General features: G+C 41.4%; 3 protein-coding genes across 5 annotated transcripts; 2 read left to right on the forward strand and 1 right to left on the reverse strand.

Annotated features, from left to right (window-relative positions):
- Positions 1-213: 213 nt before the first annotated feature.
- On the forward strand, positions 214-5,111 carry LOC115686445 (transcription factor BIM2). Its single transcript, XM_030611752.2, has 8 exons — positions 214-366; positions 509-741; positions 844-937; positions 1,568-1,637; positions 1,731-1,826; positions 2,761-3,149; positions 3,666-3,795; positions 4,719-5,111. The coding sequence occupies exons 2-8, from the start codon at positions 624-626 to the stop codon at positions 4,827-4,829; spliced, it is 1,008 nt and encodes a 335-aa protein (XP_030467612.1). The 5' UTR covers positions 214-366; positions 509-623; the 3' UTR covers positions 4,830-5,111.
- Positions 5,112-5,241: 130 nt separating this feature from the next.
- LOC115686427 (uncharacterized) lies at positions 5,242-8,104 on the forward strand. Of its 2 annotated transcripts, XM_030611737.2 has the most exons (5): positions 5,242-6,119; positions 6,532-7,078; positions 7,162-7,420; positions 7,507-7,625; positions 7,785-8,104. In XM_030611737.2, the coding sequence occupies exons 1-5, from the start codon at positions 5,722-5,724 to the stop codon at positions 7,788-7,790; spliced, it is 1,329 nt and encodes a 442-aa protein (XP_030467597.2). In that variant the 5' UTR covers positions 5,242-5,721; the 3' UTR covers positions 7,791-8,104. The 2 variants fall into 2 exon arrangements, with proteins under 2 accessions (XP_030467597.2, XP_030467590.2); XM_030611730.2 differs by having other exon boundaries at positions 7,507-7,881.
- A 1,446-nt stretch (positions 8,105-9,550) lies between these two features.
- On the reverse strand, positions 9,551-15,125 carry LOC115686928 (O-fucosyltransferase 27). 2 transcript variants are annotated; one of them, XM_030612355.2, is made up of 10 exons: positions 14,499-15,125; positions 13,925-14,012; positions 13,331-13,401; positions 13,159-13,247; positions 12,800-13,043; positions 12,120-12,232; positions 11,950-12,040; positions 11,729-11,857; positions 10,899-11,452; positions 9,551-10,312 (listed from the first exon to the last, which is right to left on the reverse strand). In XM_030612355.2, exons 1-10 carry the CDS (start codon positions 14,697-14,699, stop codon positions 9,853-9,855), a joined length of 2,040 nt encoding a protein of 679 aa, XP_030468215.1. In that variant the 5' UTR covers positions 14,700-15,125; the 3' UTR covers positions 9,551-9,852. The 2 variants fall into 2 exon arrangements, with proteins under 2 accessions (XP_030468215.1, XP_030468224.1); XM_030612364.2 differs by having other exon boundaries at positions 13,925-14,009; positions 14,499-15,123.
- Between the last annotated feature and the right edge of the window lie 5,476 nt (positions 15,126-20,601).

The raw sequence follows: 20,601 nt of genomic DNA on the forward strand, positions 1-20,601 counted from the left end.
CACAATAACAGTATCCGATGTCGTTTTGTTAATCAAAATTTTTCTTTCTTGCTATGTCATCATGTTCATGTGTGCTCGACAATCTAACTCAGAAGGGGGGGGAGGGGGGGGGGGGGGGAACCCAAAAGATAAAAAAGAAAAAAAATGGGGAAAAAACAAAGAAGAGAGATGAAAAGAAAGAGCACCGTTTCAGGAACGGCTCCTTTCCCCCTTCTTCAACTCAGCCTAGGGCTTCTCTCTCTCTCTCTCTCTCTCTGCAAGTGCAAAACCAGCAACTGCACCTGCAGACATCACATTCCTTCCACCTCCACCTCCACCTCCACCACCTCCTCCTCCTCCTCCTCCTCCTCTCCCTGATCATCACAGGTCCTCTCTCTCTCTCTCTCTCTCTCTCTCTGAGTTTTTCTTGGCTTTTCCGGCGTCGGAACGGTGAACTTGCCGACGACGCTGTGTCTCCTGCTCCGCGTGTGTGTTTCAGCTCAATTCCGCATTTCCGTGTTGTTTGCAGGCTCGGAGGTGGCGGTTCCTGCTGAGGAAATTTCTTTGCGTGGTATATCGGCCCCGGGGCGTGGTTTAGCTCGTTGGAAGAGCTTTTCGGTGCGTGGCGTGGCGTGGCGGAAGAGATGGTGAGGCCTGCTAAGACACCTCACCACCACCACGAGCGCGACGACGACGACGACGACGACGAGACCGAATACGGTGACGACTTCGCTCCTGCCCACAATTCTTCTTTCCCGAAAGGTTGTTTTTTTTTTTTGGTTGGATTTTCGTGTAAAGTTCCCTTTTTTTTTTTTCTCCCCAACATGCGCAAAGTGAGTATTGATGACCTGGGCGTTCGTGTAGAGGAAGTAGGGAAAGCGGACGGGAAGAAGGGGAACGCGCCGCGTTCGAAGCATTCGGAGACGGAACAGCGTAGGAGGAGCAAGATCAACGAGAGGCAAGCGTTTGCTGTCCTGTAAATTTGGCCATTGTCGTGCTCTGTTCTGTTTATGGCGTTTGAGTTAGCGTAAATCTGTGAATGATTGGATGGGGTGCGGTGAATCTATTGCTTAGTTCATGTGAAGCTGGTCTTTGCTTCTACATTTGGTTTCATGGTCCCTGTACCTCCTCCACAGTTTGGAATCCGGGCACTCGTCTTGATTTTTGGTACTTTAGGGCCCCGGATTGCTGCCGATAATTCACTTAATCACATCACCCATGCATGCATGGTGGGGAAAAAAGAAACCCGAAAGGAACTTACTTTAGCAAAAGAGAATGTAAGTTGGGCAAGAAATGCTTTTTAGTCCATTAAGGTTCATTGTAGAAAAATTCCAATTCTTCTGTTGTTGAAGTATGCAAAAGATAGTGAACACAATGGAGGGTGAATAATCCAAACAGTTGACCCGACTACGGTTTGAATTTGTGAAATTGCGAAAGCTTTTGCCTTGTTCGGATCCTGTTCCGCAATCTAGGCACATAAACCAGTCTTGCTCATGTTGATGTCCTTGATACAGTTTCATGCGAACCGTTCCTTACAATTATAGCAGAAGAACCGCTTTGTGATTGATGTTTCATTTTGGTAATGCAGGTTTCAAATATTGAGAGATCTCATACCTCAAAATGATCAAAAAAGAGATAAGGCTTCATTCTTGTTAGAGGTAAATGGCCCAGGCACATCTTTCGAACACTACATTGGCTAATTTTTTTTTTTTAATGTGATAGCTGAGCAGAGTTCCATATATTTGTTTCAGGTTATAGAGTACATTCAATTTTTACAGGAGAAAATACGGGTGTATGAGGGTTCATACCCTGGTTATAATCAGGAGCCAAGTAAATTAACACCATGGGTAAGAACCAGCACCGAACTCATGTTATTAAAGTAGTAGCACCTGCCTTGTCATATGTGGTAACATGTCTTTTGACTTGAAAATAGAAATTGGTTCCTACTACTAAGGTTTTATTCTTCCTTGTATGGCAGTATAGATCGATGCGAGGGAAAGTTATGAAAATAATCGACTTGTTTTGTGAAGACGAAGTAAAATGTCGTCTGTAAAACAGCAAACTGTACGGTTTGTCTTGCAGTTCTCTGCAATCTCAGAATAGATCATGTGAACTCATTCTGGCCATTGGCCAATTTGAGTTCATTGCTGGGAGACACGTTCCATATCCATATATGGTGTTAATTCTGTATTTAGGATTAAGTCTGTTTTATGAAAGAAACCAGTTTAATCACATTTTCCTGTGTCATTTTCTATCTTGGTCATAAATTATCTGGGGTTGCTTTGAGAAATTACTTCTGCATGATCAGTGTTATCACTACTTTCACGAAGTGCTTCTATCATGAATTCAGATAATAATGCTGCAAAATGTTTGCCGGAACCTTGGATAGCTGGATGTCCGAGGATTTTGTTATGCTTTATTGAGGAATACGTGGAATTTACTCTAGAATCTTATATTGAACGCGCAAAGTTGTTCATTGGACTCGCATCAATTTTATCTTTTAATTTATGTGCATCGCTATTATTATGTGTTTATGCATGTGCTTATTAAATGTCCATCCTTAAGTCAACTCATAAGAAAAGACAAAGACTTCTCCCAGAGGAACTATTAATCCTTTTGGAAGACTTCTCGTATTCTCCGTACTTAGAATTGAAGATCTATGAGCTTGTTAAGTGAATGGTTGGCATCAAGTGAATTGCTGAAGCTTATATTGTCATGAAATGCCAACATAGAACCACAGATAGTGCTCTTTATAACATTTCCTTCATTTTTTTTTTACAGAGAAGCAATACGGGGACTGTGGAAAGTCATATGGATCATCTTCAAATTATGAAAAACGGAAGTGGTCATGAGAGTAGAGTTGTTATGAGCCCACTGCTCGCAAACGCACAGAACTCATTGGAAACTGATTTGGGAAATGCCGCAGACTCCATGAACATGCAAACACAACCAGGCATGTTTTCTTCTGTTGGGCATGGCGGGATGGCCAGTGAACCGTTGACTGAAGCTGCATCTAATGTCGGTAATGTGTCTGGCCATCCTCAGTCGCAGTTGTGGCAGGCCATGCCTTTTGCAGCAGATTGCAGCATCCCGAACAATACACATATTGATCAGGAGCAATTCGCGATTGAAAGTGGATCTGTTAGCCTTTCTGCTGCCTATTCTCAAGGGTAATTGTTCCTCAAGACACATTACATCCAGTTACATTTTTGGTCGACATCTCTTATGCCTGATCCAAGAAAGATGTAACTCTAATCTACATTATAGTGGATATGAAGTAACTTCGTATTTGGAGTTTTGTAAATGGAGTTCCCTAACATCAAGGATTCTACTGCTGAAAAATAATGCAATTTTCTGGAATCTTGATTTTTCACAGCATCAATGAAGGAGAGGACTACTGCAAGTATAATCAGAATAATATATGACGATTCACCTAATTTTTCCATTAAGAGACAAGATGTTTGTATGCTTTGGGCTGTCTGTGACATATTCACATGTCTTTTAGAGTTGATATAGTTGACCCTTGGGATCCACAGCAGCTTGAATTGGACTGCCTACTTGCTTTCATGCTAGAGTTGCATCATTTCAAGCTATGAAATCTTCTTTGATTACATCTTGTCTAATGATATCTTGTTTTGGAAATGTTTGGATATTCTAGTTTGACATCATAGTAGTCTTTGTTACAGGATATTAAACACTCTGACCCAAGCACTACAATCATCGGGAGTGGATTTGTCCCAAGCCAGCATCTCTGTGGAAATTGATGTTGGGAAGCGAGCAAGTAATAGAGCAGCCGGGACCTTATCCACTTTGCAGGTCTAAAACCTGTAACTCATTTTTTACTATCTCATGCAATAGTCGTTGCTGATGTTTTTTTTTTTATAATTACATACCCAGTCCATCATTGATTGTAGTTAGGGAGGCTGCAAGACCTGCTAGAACCATCATCTGAGATTATTTTTCCCTTTTTCAGTCCACTTCTTCGGTGTTTCAGATTGCAGAAATTTGACAGCGGTCTAACACCAGCGGGCTTATCTAGAAAGTTTAAAAGCAGTAATCACAGCAAATGCAATTCTTGCAGCACTGAATGCAATGACCATCCTAAGTGCGACATAAGCCTTTGAAATTTTAGTGTCCTTACTTTGATATAAGCAGTTGAAATTGTGATGTTCTTTGGATGGTAATGGAATTAGTCTGTAGTGCTGTCTATGCAGGATAAGTTTGTGTTGTAGATGTATGAGTCCTTCAAAACTATTTTGGTGGCCTATTATATGGTAAATGACCCTTTAATTATTTTAAGAGCGGTCATTTATTTACAATGACGCGGCTTCTAGAAGTATGTGGTAGTCTACTTCCAATATGCTATTCTAATTGTCATTCCACCAATGACATGCAAGTTAACTATTGGTTATATGGTCGGTGGATCTATTTTTAACTTCTTGTGCCTCTTTCTCCTGGTAAATGCTTAGATAGTAATGACGGAATTGGCAATTAAGACGGACGACCTATCAGGCTGAAAGAGCAATATTGACCATGAGTTTTTGATTTCTGAAGTCTTGAGCTTAATAAAATTTGTAGACGGCCTTCATCTCTCTAAAGCTAACAACTGGACATTCTCACTGACAAATTCACAAGATTTTGGAAGGGTAGAATTCAAAGCTAGACATTATATATATATAGGAAAGGCGTTTTATGTATTTGTGTGTTTAGTCTGTAAATCTGTCTTCACATATGTACAGGATCATGAAAACGTCCCTCCAGATAGTCAAGCTCGGGTGCACGATGGCTCTGAAGTCTACAGTGAAGAACCTGATCAGGCTCATAAGAGACTTAGAACGGAGAAGAGTTAGTGAATCAGAATGGTCTACCTCCCATTATTCTTTTTTAATGTAATGTCGGGGATGGAAACAGGAAGTAGGATCCATCAATTGTCTACCATGGTCTGAGAACAGCTAGGTTCAGGTTAATTGTATATGGGGGTGCTCTCCAGTTTGCGTAGTTAAGTGGAAATGCATAGAAAAGTTTTATTACATGTATTCATTTATTTGGATCTCCTATGCCCGATTCAGGCTTCCGTGGGTATATAATGAGAAGCTGCATAGTGACCATCCGGTGGCGGTGTCATTTCTTAATTCTTATTCAAGTTTCAAACCGCTTAATCGCAGTTCCTTTCCTCTTCCTTTGCTACTGCAGTGCAATTTATTGTTGAATGTCTTTTTAAGATCCTGCTGATTTCCATTGTCATTCCTTTTCCATCTCTTGACCAGACTATTCTTTTCTTAGTCTTTCTTAAGCTTATTCTGTGCAATCCTCCTCTCTTTGATTCTCTTTTTCTCCTCTCTTTCAATCTCTTTACCAGACTACATTTTTTCTTTGCCTACCGAGTGTCTTATTTTCATGAGCTTTTTGGACGGTTCTTTTACGAACTATGCGGAGCTTCTCTACTCTCGCTGAACTTTTGAGTCTGAACACCTGTGAATCCTGTCCGTGAGGACCTGATTTTCACCCACTTTTTCAGCGATGAGATGCATTGCTTCTTCCTGTAAAACGAATCATGCAGTTTCTTCAAATCCTCAAGCAAAGTACAATTTTTTTCCTTCTTACCTTTTTGTGAGCTGTTGCTCTCTTCTCACCTAGAAAAGCTTCCCGTATCACGGATTGCTTCACTCCTTTATTCAATCTTCTCAGTTATAACCCACGCACCCCCCCGATCTTCCTCCATCCGGCAACTTCAAACCACAAATGCATCCCCCAACCATCAATGATGCTGCCCTCATTGATGTAGAGGCTCCTGACCACGACCATGAATCCTCCCCAACACGGTTCCATGAGCCGCGCCATCTTGCGTCCGTCCCGTTGCTTCTCCGTCCATCCTATGCCAGGTCGAAATCACTCATCTCCGATGATCTACACCACTTCCGAATCAGCCTCAGGTGGTGCGCACTCGATCAGTCCTCCTGTTTTGGGAAGTTCATCTCCATTTTCACATTCGTACTTTTCACCGTCGTCATTCCAATAGTGGGCTCCCTTGCCGTGAAAGTACCATCGACAGCTCCGGTCGAGAACCCGATATCTTTCAACCTGCTCATCCAGTTCCCGGAGTCGGGCTTAGCTGCAATTGGCTTCTTCACACTATGCAGGTAGCATCGTTTTCTTTATTTTTTCGTCAGTTGTTTCCTTTCTTAAATGGTGTTTATCCAGCTCGAGATAACGAACTGTGATCTTTCTAATAAGCGAGTTCTTTGTTTTTGTTCTTCCCTTTTCCCTCTTTCCTAGAACGAACTCACCAAGATAAATGGACCTACTTTAACTGAGGCTTTAACTTAAAGCTTTATTTAGATTTCAACCTTTGTTATCACTAGTGTCAATCCTGTAGTTGGTACGTGCAGTTCATGCAAAGTTCTAAGCTAACTGAGAAGAAAATCCCGAATGTCTGTTCTTTTATTATGCTTTGAGAAACAGCATCAATCACATTAAATTACAGTAGAAATAAGACTTTCTTTGCGACTGACTTTCCCGCTCTCGACATCTTTGTTGCGACTCGAAACGCAGGTTCTTCAACAAGTACGGGCTGCGGCAGCTCCTCTTCCTCGATGCGCTTGAACATGACTCTGCCCCTGTGCGTCGTAACTACGCCCGCGAGCTCGACAAGTCATTCCGCTACCTGTCCTACATCCTCCTTCCTTCCTTCCTCGTCGAACTCGCCCACAAGGTCGTCTTCTTCTCGACCGTCTCCATGTCCTTCTCCCTCCCCTTCCCCTTCCCATCCAACGCCGTCCTCTTCGTCCTTGTCCTCGCCTCCTGGATTTACCGAACCGGCATCTTCCTCCTCGTCTGCGTCCTCTTCCGGCTGACCTGCGAGCTCCAGATCCTAAGGCTCGGCGGCCTCCACGGGATGCTCGAGGGGTGCGAATCCGACCCGACCGCCATATTCGACGAGCACGTCAGGATCAGGAAGCAGTTGTCTGCAACAAGCCACCGGTACCGGTTCTTCATCATCAGTTGCCTCGTGACAATGACAGTGAGCCAGTTTGCAGCACTCCTGATCGTCCTGGCATCAAAGACCGAGAAGAATTTCTTCAATTCTGGAGATCTTGTGGTGAGTGAACGTAGCGAATTCAATTACGTTCCCCGGAATATGCTTGTCATCTTCGTTTGATTTTCCTGATGCGTTTGTTGCAGGTGTGTTCGGTTGTTGAGCTGAGTGGTCTGTTCTTGTGCTTGTTGGGGGCAGCAAGAATCACCCACAGAGCTCAAGGGATTGCCTCTCTGGCCACTAGATGGCACATGCTCGTGACTTCTGCTTCTGCTTCTGGTTCGAACTGGCCAAAACCCGAAACCATGGAACAAGAGGGTTCGCACAGTGACGCCGACTCGGATCTCCTTATCCCGGTCTCCACCTCCTCGGATTCTAGCTCATTCCAAATCCGACAAGCATTATGTCAGTCCATTTATACACACGAAATCCATCATTGAACTCGAACCTCACTTTGATAACACCTCTGACTCGATGTACTATATGTGCAGTGGCGTACTTGGAACGGAACAATGGCGGGATAACGCTGTACGGGTTTGCGCTGGACAGGGGGCTGCTGCACACGATCTTTGCTTTCGAGTTCTCACTCGTGCTGTGGATACTGAGCAAGGTGGTGGTCTTGTCTTGATCCAAAAGAAAGAAGTTTTTCCCCTCTTTTTTTCCTTAAGCTTTATATATACTATCAACAGGAATCAATTCTCACTAGCGATTGAATCATGTAAACTTTTCCTCGTCCTAGTTCAACAATAACAAATGTATTCTACGCCAGATTTAAGCCAAAAGGTCACTTACAAGTGACCACAAGAAAGTGAGAAGCTCACTTGGAACAATTGAAGGATGAGGATTGAAACTCAAGCAAACCGAGACCTCGATGAACTAGGCCCAGTTCAATCTTCCTGCCATACCACATCTGATGAGTTATTCCATTGAAGATCTCGTTGGTTTTAAGTTGTCTTAATGTTACAGAAGATGTGTGAACTGATGCAAAGCCAAACACACTACAGTGACACTGTATGTTATTGCTGAGATTCGGTACACACTTGACACTAGACTATGTAGAAATGATACAGAGCCAAACGCACTAAAATTCCATGAAGGAATGCTTATCATCGATCAGTACCCAATTACGGAATTGACTTTTCCCACCAAGGATACACGACATGAAAATCTCGAGGACTTTGTGCTAGACTCCGCATGCTAAACCGAACTCTCGTGCGCTACAGACCAGAATCGAACCATGATCGGACATTTTGCAAAGATTTGTTTGGGCCTGCAACCCCGTGAGTCGGCATAAGGAAATTTGCTCCCGCGAAAGCCACATACTTTAGTCGCAACCCATGAACGGCCGTCTTCTTCTTCTTTCTGGCTTGAACATTAGCCGAACCGAACTTTGTACGACGACGAGAAATGCTTGCCCGACTCGACCATCGTCGCCTCCACCACGTTGGGTTCCTCCGGTCTCGAACATGCGGCCTCAGCAGGCACGAAGAAGCAAGAAAAGAAGGTCTTGAACCAGTTTATGCTCTCACCGCTCGCACCCATCTTCTTTTCACTCCCAGCTCTTTCTTCTCCCCTCATCTTTTCCTCTCACTGTGAAATCCGCAGATGCTTTTCTTGCGCAAAGACTTCACAGCTGAAACATATGATGTATTCCCGACATCCGCCCCTCTTTATAGGGCTGAGATTTCCCAAGCATAAAAACAGAGCGTTCAGATATTTTCAACGAACTTCTTGCGTGTAATTTGACTCGCTACAGTTTCGAAGACCAAACCTTCGAAGTCTCCCGTGGTTTCCTCTGCAGCTGCTCTGCTTTGCTGATGAAGCCGCCACCACGAAAAATGTCTGCTTAACTTTGGGAAGCTGCACGTGTCAAAATCTAACCATATTTTTATGAAGTACAGTTTTGACTTTTCAATCTTAAGGATGTTGATGATCGATGTGAGAAAATTTGAGTCGCAACAACCGTAACTCTCCCGTGTCTATTGAGCTATATCAGTGTTGGATGGTGATACACCTCTCTCACCCTAACTCATCCCAAAAGCTGACTAAAAAACGTTAGACTTTTCTTCACACTTATAAATTGACTACCTGTTCTTTCTCTTTTCATGACCGATGTTGAATAACCTCAACAATTTTCTCCTCACACATAACCGATGTTGAATAATCTCAACAATCTTCTCACACATAACCGATGTTGAATAACCTCAACAATCTTCCTCACACATCGCCTAGATCAAAGCTGCAAAACCCGTAACTATCGAAAATTTGACCTGACTTTTGTAAGAATTTTAATTTCCCTTTTTTTTTTTTATCATTTTGACCCAGAAACTTATGAGTAATCACAAGAATGCCCTTAAAAAAGGCGCCTATCTTTTCAAGCTAAGTAAATGCATCCATATCAAGAATCAACAGTACCCTACCGCCATAGTCAGCAAAATCATGAACACAGTTTGCGATAAAATATTTAAATATTAAACGATGCATTCGTCTAACAGCTTAAGTTTGAACAGTCGGTAGCGACCCCCACAAAATCTCAATACGAATAGAGACCCTCCGGCGTGAAATTTGTATATACTCCCCATCAGCCCTACACCAAAATTGTTGCTGGGGTTTCTGTTGCTAACACTACTTTTTGGACCCCAGAAATGAGTTCCTCTTTCTACACAAATTGATACAAATTTCCAAGATGATCGTTAGATCTTAGATTTGACTACCAAAATGAAGGGGGCAAACCAAAAAACAAAGATTGATAGGAAACAAAAATTATGAACCACAAGCACTCTATCACCCCTAGCAAACTCATGTACACAAATCCGAAACTTCTGCCTAAGCACCTGTCATCTTCTCTCCCCACCTTCTAGTTCTTCCTGGTCCTCCAACTGGGCCTCCTCTTTACTTACCTCGCCACTTCCGTTTTCATGAGCACTATTCCGGAGAAACAACCCGGACGATGAGGTATCGTCCTCGTCGAGATCTTCGTCGTTTTCCTTCTCTATTGGAAGGGATGTCGCACCGGTGTCCATCCAAGCTGGGCAATGGTGGACAGAGCCAAGAGCTGTCTGAAGGGAGGGAGACGGCCGAGAAGGGTGGGATGCAGATTCGGCTGGATCGTGGCTCGAGCAAGAACATTCAGGGATGGGATGAGAGAGGAAAGAGAGAGACTTTGAATTTACAGATGCTTCCGTCAGCCCATCGAGCAGACTGTTTCTCAGGTGCCTGCGGATCGACGTCAGCCACGTGCGATTTGCCTGATATAGGTGGTCACGTGTTTCTTCCAAGAATTTCACGACTTGTTTCCTGCATTCACAGAAACACAAGTTTCAATTTTTTCGTACGGATAAAAATCACACTTTCATGAGAGAAGAATCGAGTGAATAGAATACAGAATCTTTCTGATACAATGTGGAAACTCTTTTATCATAGTTGAAAGCGCAACTTAACAAGCATCTGGAACATGCATGTCATGCCCAATGGTGCGGATGCAAGATTAGTCCAACAGCGATTGAATAGAGAGAAATCTCCAATTGAAACAATCACAACTAACTAGGAGACAAGAATTGCATACTTTTAAAGGTTCTATTTATCATGTACTCATAAAGTTCGAGAATCCAAAGGCCTAAGTAACTGCCTGAAAAGACATTTGCGTACTTTAAAGGTTGTACTTATCATGTACTCATAAAGTTCGAGAATCCAAAGGCCTAAGTAACTGCCTGAAAAGACATTTGCATAAGGACAAACAAGGGAGTTGACAAACAAGGGAGTTGAACTACTATGAACAAATAGCACCCGGGTCTTTCAAATCCAAAGCTATTGCCTAACAAGAGAGATTCACTATGCTGTTTACGGTTTTAAGCTGTCTACAATAACTCGACCAGATAGTTACCTGTTAGGTCTGTAAGTTCTGGAGGCCGCTGACTGGTACAGTCTATGGCCCATCACTAAGGCAGCGAAATTTGCATGCCCCTTACCATCACGGTCGAATCCAGGAATGAACACATCCGCTTCAACACAAACTACATAGTCAATTGCTTCCCAAAGTAATTTATGGGCATTCATCCTCAGCTCCATTACTGTACTGTCAGGCTCATTATCACTTTCAGCCACCCAGCCCCACCAACCTTCGATGTTATAAGGGTATTTGGGCCGGGCCGGAGGTGGTGGAAGTGGACGAGGGCGTGGGCCCGCCTGTTTCCATTCCTCGCGTTTCAATTCTACATCGACTGGAGTAAGCTTCTTGGGATAATCTGAAGCTAGGTTGGACTCACGCCCGTAAATTCTGTTCAGCTCCCAACTCGAACTAAGAGAAGTCCTATCAACGACATTTTCAAACATGGAGTGTAGAGGTATTAATGTCCTTTGACCACCAAAGACTTCACCCCCGGAAACATATATTATGGTATCCCATGAGTATCCATATGCACGGAGAAGAATTCCAATCTGTTAACACAATACAACTTTGACTAATCAATGGATGGAGTTGAGACGAGTTCACAAAAGAAGTTCAACCAGAATTGGAGAAGCCCCATCTTCTGAAAAATGGGCTCACCCCATATAAATGCAAAACAAGCAAGAGGCCTTTTCTCATTTTAGCTTTCAGTCAAACTAACACCATAGAAATTCACCTCCATCTCTCTACATCAGAATAAGCAAACTGCTACGACTATGTGCAAAGTAATCAAGCTTCATAAAGCATTATAACCCGATTAGGCTTACCTCTTCCGGCATAAGAGGGCACGACCCATTGAGGCGCTTTTCTGCTGAATCCACAGGGAGGCTCCCCTTGACAATCCCCCGCTTTAGCATCCAAGCTCTTTTATGTTGGATGAGTTCAGTATGTACATCCTTAAAGAAGTTTCGCCAAACCATACTCTTCTCAATGCCAATTCAAGAGAGCTGAAAAATCTGTCACAAGGTACTTTGACAAAACAACATACCTGGAACAACTCAGCACAGCCATGATATGCCAAGGCATCTCTTGTCATCCCAGGATCATATGCTATAAATGGCCGTCCAGGGGATCGTAATCTAGAAATTAAACTAAAGATAAGTGAAATGCTGCAAAACTTAGCACACGAGAAAAAATGGATCACAAGCAATCAATCACCTATGCAGAATATTAGTAGCCAGTTCCTGGACCTCCTGTCTAAATCGAAGAGCATGGAAAGAGACTCTACATCTCAGCCTCTGAAGCTCTTCAAACTGGGGCGCAAGTATAGCCTGGATAAGGCCCAACATAAGAGAGAGTTCGAAAATTGGGAGGAGATCATGACAAGACAGTGACATGTTGTATTAGGACATTCGCTCCTTGTCTTAGAAGAATCCCATAGAAACTTCCCACGTTTCAAATTATAAATTGAGACATGGTTGTCTTAGGGTATTTCACTAGACACCTCGACGCATACATTGATAGGAAGAACTGACTCTACAGATACTACAAATTGAGGCGAAGAACAAGCACCCAGGTACAAACTCCATGTCAAATAAAAGAATGGATTCAACAGCTAGTAATATTGCGACCAGAAATGTCAGAGAAGGAGTCTTGCTGTCCAGAGTCAATTCACACAAATGCAGGGGGAAAGCACTAAGAAAAATAGGCAAGGATTGTAGCTTATAATGCGGTAGACAAACGCATGCAGCAATGTAGACAAGGAAGAATATCTTCAGAAACATCTGGCAATCATCTCTAAAATCTTCAGGCCCTTTCCCAATTAGAAAATGACAAATCAGTATCGATATCCCTAGAAAAGATTTTCTTCAAATCATAGAAGATTTTTTAAGTCATACCTGTAGGCATCCACCATCTGAGACCACCAATTCAACAGCTGAATGCTTGTTCAGTACCGGGAGAACATGGTGGAGAAAAAAGTATGGTGAGGCCTGGTATGGAACCCTAAAAAGTGGGATCTTCTTCTTCCTCCTTGCCCCTTTTAGATCTTTTGGAAGGGTCTTAATTACTCTTACATCCTTTGCCAATGCTGTCATGAACTGCTCCTCATTGAAGAGATAGGAAAAGCTCTTGAACTCTGAGCTGCATGTAAAGTAACACACATAGCCTTTGATTAAGAAAGATTGAAACCACAAAACCTGTGCAAGGAAAAAAGATACACGCAACAGGCAACACATACATACACCCCCCTACACACCTGATGCCTTTACTGCTCGTGGTAGATTGGATCTCTGGAACGACTAATGTCGCATTAAGAAGCCGAGACACCACGACTACATCGCATATCTGTAAGATTAAGAAGATCTCATGCCTTTGATTTATTGGAAGAGTTTTAATTAAATTGAGCAATTTAAGCATCTCATCCCTACCGAGTTTCGAATCTCATGGAAACCTCCTTGTATCCTGACAAAGATAAAGCCATTTGTCTGCAAACTGGGTTCTGCCATTTACTTAAGCTAGTTAGCAAATTCTAAAATCAAATTCCCGACAAGATTTTATTATAGAGCTTGGACAAGTGGGCGAGTTACCCCACCTACAGCAGATGACCAGCCCAACAGAAAGCACTCTTGTACATACAAATATAAAAGTGGAACCTATGGCTCAAGTCAAGAAGCTCATGAAAGACCGAAAAGATAAAGTCCGTAACTAGTGCGCCTGTTCAATCTGACCATTTTTTTTCCGAAAAAAATAACAACGTGCATGTTCAATCTCACCATCCTTTTTTCCCTCCGCAAATTGCTTCAGGAAAGAAAATATGCCACCTCTATAACAAAAGTGTGGGAACTAATGAGATTATCAAACTTGAAGAGCAGAGTTGACATTATCAAACTCAAAACCAGAACATACGCTAGGCTCTATACTGGCTATGGAACATGTACCTAAGCTATCCTCACGAAAAAATAAGAGGAAACCGTAGAAACAAAAAATACAACCGCGTAACGAGATTAGATGCAAGTTGTAACCTGCATAATCTCCTCTGGGATTGGCATGAGGATGCAAAGATTCAAGGTGCCTAACTGGACCCCATAGCCTTCTATACAATGGACTCTGCTTCATGAATTTAAGATTAATCAGGGGTAATGGTGAGGAAAATAAAAATTCAAAAGAATAGGAGCACAAGAACACACATTGCAGAGTTGGCCGTGGACCATGGATTCATTGCCACAAGAAAAACAGATCCAGACTAGAAATGAAACACGAAATCAAGACAACAGAAGGAGTACAAACCAAAAGCATCTTTTCGGACACCCACTAATTTTCCTTTTCATTGCATACAATACTAAAGCCCAGAGGACCAAAAAAACTGCACACTACACTAATTCAAGCTGAACAAAAATCACAATAACAGAACGGAGCTCAAACAAAATGCATCTACAACAGGTAGCGCAAAACCAAGAACAAGACACCCGGCAGCTTCACGGGGCAGTGTGAAAGAATTCCCTTGACAAAAGAAGAAAATGCAGCATGCAAGACAGAGAGGCAACAGAAAAAAAAAATGAGATCTTTAAGAGGGTGAGACTCGGGGGAATTGCTTACTGAGGTGGGGATGTCGACATTCTCAAAGATGGGTCTCCAAGAGAAGATGGTGATGGAAGTCTGATAGTCGGAGAAGCCGTCCTCAGTGAATCTGGCGAGCAAGAAGTGGACGAAGAGAGAGAAAGCCGATAGAACAAGACCCACCAAGCCGACCCACTTCAGTCTCGATTTCATCACGACCGTCTTCCCTTCTGCTTTCATCACAAAAAAAAAACCCACCCCAATCCCTTCTGCTTCCTCAAACTCCAAACTTTCTATGTAAAATTCAGCAGCGCCCTCTCTCTCTCTCCGCTGTAACACTTCTACCTGTAGAAACAAAGAAAATGGACCCAACCCAATTCCTCCTGCTTTCTCAATATCTCTCTGTAAAAACCCAGGCCTCTCCCTCTCCCTCTCCCTCTCCCTCTCTCTGCTATGACACTTCCACTTGCAGAAAGAAAGAAAATGGAAGTGGGTAGAGAGAGAGGAGAGAGAGAGTCTGACAACAGAGGAGTGAAGCGAGAGAGTGTGTCAAAAGTCAAGGACTGGAAGGGATAGGGACTAGGGAGGGTGAGACGACACGTGGGATGGCATGTTTCGGACACCACAGGCGGTGATGTTCGAGTTGGAAACGCTCAGACATGCCCGTCTCCTGCATCTCTCCTAATTGGATCTCCTAACCAGAGGCGTGTCTCCTCCATTCACGAATTTCCATCGTTTATTTTCACGTTCCCCAAAAATTTTTTTCAAAGTTTTTCGTAAATTTAATTTCAATCACAAGCCAAATTTTTAGAATCTTTTGAAGTAGAAAAATAGACGTATGAGAAATATCTTCTATTTTTGTTTTGGAATTTTTGGGGAGGAGTAAATGATAGAAAAAGAAAACATTTTTTTTTTTAAAGCCTCGAGATCACTTAAGAAAGATAGGGATCAAAGACACGCTTTGATCTTTGCCCAAAACGCCAAGAAAGGTATATATAAACGGATGAAACAGACACTTTTTTTTTTGGCTAAGTTACAGAATAAGGGTAGAGATTGCAATCTCAAAGGTTGATCAAATGAATTGGCAAAAGGAAATATTTAATGACCTGTAAATCAGCACATTAATGAAACCCAGTAATGCTTTTTATTCCTAGGGTTTACCATTATTTTACCATCTCTCTCTCTCTCTCTCTCTCTCTCTCTCTCTCTCTCTGGGAGCATGTGGAAATGCACTCATTCTGTGGAGCAGAACAAGATATGCCCAGAATAATGCTGTTGCCAATGAATGAGTCTAGTTAGATCGTTCTTGATTTGATCAATTGAGCTGGATTCATCGTATACTTAGCACTTGATGTATTTCTTGCTAAGGCGAAACGATTCGGATTATTTTTGTTCCGTCTCGTTGAACATGAGTAGACTTATTCCCATTATATAATTGTGAAAGCGATTAACTTTTCTCATTTTGATTTGAGATTTAAAAAACAAGGCGTTTTTGCTGCAGCTGATTCTCGCCGGACCAAAAAGGAAATCACATCAAAAATTTTAAACACTTCATGCATAATGCAATCAGGGCTAAAAATTAGAAAGTCATAAATCGTTTTTTGAGAAGATGTGCAACCGAGTCAATCTATAATGTAAAATTCTCTGTTTAACGAAAAAGTCGCCACTTGGGCAACTTAAGGCAAAGTCTTAGGTGCACTTTTTTTTAAGGAGACTTAGGTTTCATTTACATTCCTTGATTAGAAAAATATATAGGGAGGGTAGGTTTGAATTAATTTACCTCTCATAAGATTAGTACTTATCATTAGAACACAAAGAAAAAAATATTTCATCGCGACTGTTGAGATTGCTTGTCGAGAGAAGGGGAGGGGAGGCACAATTAGCACTACTACTCATTCCAAGCATCTCCCGTGAGAAAATCACACTAGCACGGAATGTACATATTGAAGAATACCGAAATACTATGGCTCGGCACGACTCGTGACACATTAGTCTGAGTAGGTAAGTTCTATCACAATAGCCTCACAGGAGTGCTAGAGGTTCAATACCTATCCCCCAAAGCAAAATACAAGCCACGATCTTCGAAACGGGTCGAACTTATGATCTTGTATTTGGGAATATCATCTCGTGCAGACAACTAGGCAACCCATTCTCATGTATAACTAGTCACTTACCCACGCGATGCCGCAGGTAGCGAAATTTTATATCGAGTAGCACTCTCATTGCATATAAAGCAAACCATCGAACGTAAAGAAGATGTAGCCCACAATAAAGACTTCTCGAACTTTCATGGAAGTAAGATAGATATGAATGGAATAATTGCCTGGCGCAAATTTACCCTAAACACTAATATATGTTTCAACCACAATACAAATATTAATATTGAAATAACCAAATTGAAGTTCACCTGACGTCGAAAAAAGAATCACTATTAAATAAACAATAGTCACTGGGTAGGTAAAAGTTGACCCATTGCCCCCATAACATAGAATACTTAATATATCCTTTAGATTGTAAAAACGTCAACAAAGTTTCTATTCATTTATGAACAATTGCCAACTTGTGATTGCATTAAAATCTCAATATATATAATAGCAAGATCAGCCCAAGACAGGCATATATCCCCTTATTTTTTATTTTTTCCGAATTCTGGGCTTGGTTCTTGAGATGATCCAATAAGCAACAAGCAATAACCTTTAAGCGTTCTTGATAGAGCCAAGCCTCGTGAGAAAGTGGGAATAGAAGTCTAAAACTGGAAATGATTGAGTGGGAGTAGGAAGACATGTCAGGAAGGAGTGAATGTAATTAGGTAAGGAAATATCTATTCACCTTTATTGGTTGGATGGCGAGAGGGAGGTACAATAATTTAGGGAAGGACTCAACTGGAACTGTGCAAATGGGGTCTTGAGGATGAAGTTTACCCTCTCATGGCGATTTTCCCATTTGTCTCTTCTTCTTTGCTTTTGTCATCTGCAAGGTTGGACGCATTTTCGCTAAAAATAAACTTTTCATTTCAAACAAAACATTACAAATTGACTTTTCATTTCAAACCAAACATTACAAATTGAATGCAGTACCTACATCATAACGATAAATAAAAGAAGACTCTACTTATACAATATTATTAACTCTCGACGGGAGATTGTGAAAAACAAAAAGACGATGCGGTGCTTATTTACAAGCGCATGAGTAGGTTCATTATTGGGTCTATGGGTCCAAACTAAGCTTCAACCTGGATTTTGTTGAAGTAAAAAGCGAGAATATGCAACGAAGGCTTAATACTCTATGGGCAACGGCCTTTTTGTTGGATGGTATCGATTAGGACTTTGCAATTGCTTTTATAAGTCGCTTTTCGAATGCTAAAGGATTGAGCATAATTGCAGGAGAGAAGGAGAGTTGCCACTTCCATTGACGAATTTCAACGTGCTCTCCTTGTCCAAGCTTGGACTACTAAGTTGCTAGCCGATCATGCAATAATACCCATGGCTCCTATGTTATGACACATTACACGTATTATCAAGTAATTTCGAAATAAAGTGAAGATAAGAGAGAACCGAAGTGAGTTTACTGCACAAATTGAGGAAAATCGAAGTCTTGCATTTAATATGTCGAGTGGCTTATAACATGGTTCAGAGATTCCTAAGCTTGTGTCTATTGAAACTGGTGTTTAGTGTTTACCCATGTTGCGTGTTCAAGTGGCTTCCACCAGTTGTTCATTTAGAAGATGTCGAGAGGCCTAAAATAAAGAATATCACCTTAATTTTGGCAACATCTGTAATGGATTATATCTGTCCACCAAACGTTGTTATATTTTCGTGTTACTTTGCATTTATATATTGCGATATCGATTTTCTTATATTCTTAAATGTCCGGAGTGAATTCTGTTTATTTTTTTGATTGTTTTTGTAAATTTGGTAAAACTTATATTTGGACTTTTATTTAACTCGAAACCTATTAAAATATTTAAATGCTAATATGTAAAATTGGAAAAAATCACAAAAAAATTCATAAACATATTGCACGTCGGTCAATTCAATCCTAAATCTTTCGATTATGCTAATTTAATCTTAATCATTTGACGCTTTGCCAATGCAGGTCATCCAGCCAATTTTGATCGGAAATTGTTAACGTGGATGCCGACTTGCGCCGATGTGAACAACTTTTGAAATTTTTTTATATTTTATATTTTGTACTTTTCTTTTCTTTCTTTTTTTTTTTCTCTTTTTCCAACTTTGGGTTGGCACCGGTCGACTCTCTCCTGGTCTGGGCAAGGATATCGCGGCCCTCTCCAATGGCGAACAAGGGCCCCCACACCCTTGCAGCCCACATGCAAGGGCATCTGGCCCCCACATAGGACAGTCGATCGACATTCATGTCAATAATTTCTGATCAAAATTGGTCGGAATGGCTAATTAACAAATCGTTAAAAGGTTTATGACTAAATTGGCTGTCAAATAATAAGTTTAGGACTTTTTTTGACAATTATCTCACCAAAAATTCCATATCAGAAAATGTCCTCCACGCCTTCCGGCTTCTTGTCAGCACCTTTAGAATTTGTAATGTACGAATACACAACAGGAGAGAGTAACTCACAGCTCAATAAAAGTATGTGTCCTTTGAATAAGATCAAAGCACCTATTGTGCAATAAGAGCTCCTAACCAAACTTCCGATGGTGTCTTGTTTCAACGGAAAAGTCATGAGCACTTTTTAAGAAGCCATAGCAAGCTCTTTCCAATCGAGTGATCAGCACATGAAAAAATTGACAATCAAATCTATAGACTTACTAGGAATAAAACCATAGGTACCCACTAGATACACTTAACGAAGTTGACAAATCAAATTAAAGCGAATTAATGTGCAGACAATGGAATGAGGTCGAGATCAAAATTGGGTAACCAAACTATTAATCAATAATCTACTCAACAATCTGTGTCGACCAAGTTGCATAATTGAAAAATGGGAGTAGTAGTTCGATTCATCACGACTATCATATTTGTAATTAGGAAAAAGGGGCGAATCGAATTCGAAATCCTTACGAATTGGTTTTTTTTTAAAGTAATATTATGACTAAATAATACTTGATAACCATAACTCAAAGGAATGGCTGTCCGCTAGGGAATTTGCAAGATTATCATATGATCAAGTCAAACGCCTAAGCCAATCATTTCTAAATTGTCGCAATTTTGTAGTTCGACTTGTTTAGGGTTTCACGCCTCGGGCGCTAGGGTGTCTGAGGAGGTGGTGACCATGTGACAGATGCTGAAACATAGGGACATTATGGATTTTTTTGGTTCCTCGAGTCACGTTCTCCAGGAAGTAAGTTTGGTTCGTGTCTTGCTCTTGATTGTCAGGAGATATGCTTAGATTGACGAGTCAATGGGGTTGTTCTGTTGAGTTGTTCTGTTGAGTTTTCTAGTCGATCCGGTTCTTTGCCCTAGAGGATAATACCGTTGGGTTCGAGGAAAGAATATTAGGGTTGTCCGGTAGTTTTCTAAGCAGCCTATGCACTAATTTTTAGGAGAAAATACAAAGAAAATTGTGCAACTTTGATCCTGGGGTTCTGCATAGATTTTGATAACTTTTTAGCTCTAGTAATGCTTGCAAATGTAATACACAGATCGCTTCATCCATGAGTATGAGAAAGGCTCTGTTCACGGGATGGTAGGCATGGCCTTTAAAGTTAATTTGAGTGATAGACGTTGTGATTTGAACATACGCTCTGTCTATGGCTAATCCAAGTGCTCAATCATTCTCCATACTCCTTTTGTTTTTCCTCTTTAAGAATGTGACCAAGATCTTTTATGGCAAAAAAAAAGTGGGAAAGATTGAGTGGAGCAGTGTCCCTTTCGGGCAAGTAATGCAATTATCCTCTTTAGGCGACATAAGGGATTTCACACTCGCTATGAAATATTTCATTTAAGTTGATAACTACTTAATATCGCTCTTGAAATCCAAAGGTTCGATATTGACGAGTTCATCACAATTGACCTCTATAGTAGAAGCCATAAAGTCTTTTTCCACAAGATGTAGCTTATGCCCAAAAGGCATAAACTAGCTACAAGCCATCGGCACCCAACGCCTGGTTAAGTTGTGATTGCGTGGAAAACAAACAATCTAAAAGTAACCTTCATTATCCATAAA

This window comes from Syzygium oleosum, unplaced genomic scaffold, assembly GCF_021117445.2.
Source record: "Syzygium oleosum isolate NSW1041296 unplaced genomic scaffold, Sole_v2.1 Sole_v2.08, whole genome shotgun sequence".
In the NCBI taxonomy this organism is placed as follows: Eukaryota; Viridiplantae; Streptophyta; class Magnoliopsida; order Myrtales; family Myrtaceae; genus Syzygium; species Syzygium oleosum.

Excerpts from the sequence above, each read along its gene's own strand:
- LOC115686427 (XM_030611730.2), top strand. The coding sequence starts at position 5,722 with ATGCATCCCCCAACCATCAATGATGCTGCCCTCATTGATGTAGAGGCT. Across the intron at positions 7,079-7,161 it reads TCAATTCTGGAGATCTTGTG|GTGTGTTCGGTTGTTGAGCT; the intron begins GTGAGTGAACGT and ends CGTTTGTTGCAG. Across the intron at positions 7,421-7,506 it reads CCAAATCCGACAAGCATTAT|TGGCGTACTTGGAACGGAAC; the intron begins GTCAGTCCATTT and ends CTATATGTGCAG.
- LOC115686445 (XM_030611752.2), top strand. The coding sequence starts at position 624 with ATGGTGAGGCCTGCTAAGACACCTCACCACCACCACGAGCGCGACGAC. Across the intron at positions 938-1,567 it reads AGGAGCAAGATCAACGAGAG|GTTTCAAATATTGAGAGATC; the intron begins GCAAGCGTTTGC and ends TTGGTAATGCAG. Across the intron at positions 1,638-1,730 it reads AGGCTTCATTCTTGTTAGAG|GTTATAGAGTACATTCAATT; the intron begins GTAAATGGCCCA and ends TATTTGTTTCAG.
- LOC115686928 (XM_030612355.2), bottom strand. The coding sequence starts at position 14,699 with ATGAAAGCAGAAGGGAAGACGGTCGTGATGAAATCGAGACTGAAGTGG. Across the intron at positions 14,013-14,498 it reads ATGTCGACATCCCCACCTCA|CAGAGTCCATTGTATAGAAG; the intron begins GTAAGCAATTCC and ends AAATTCATGAAG. Across the intron at positions 13,248-13,330 it reads TCCATGAGATTCGAAACTCG|ATATGCGATGTAGTCGTGGT; the intron begins GTAGGGATGAGA and ends TTAATCTTACAG.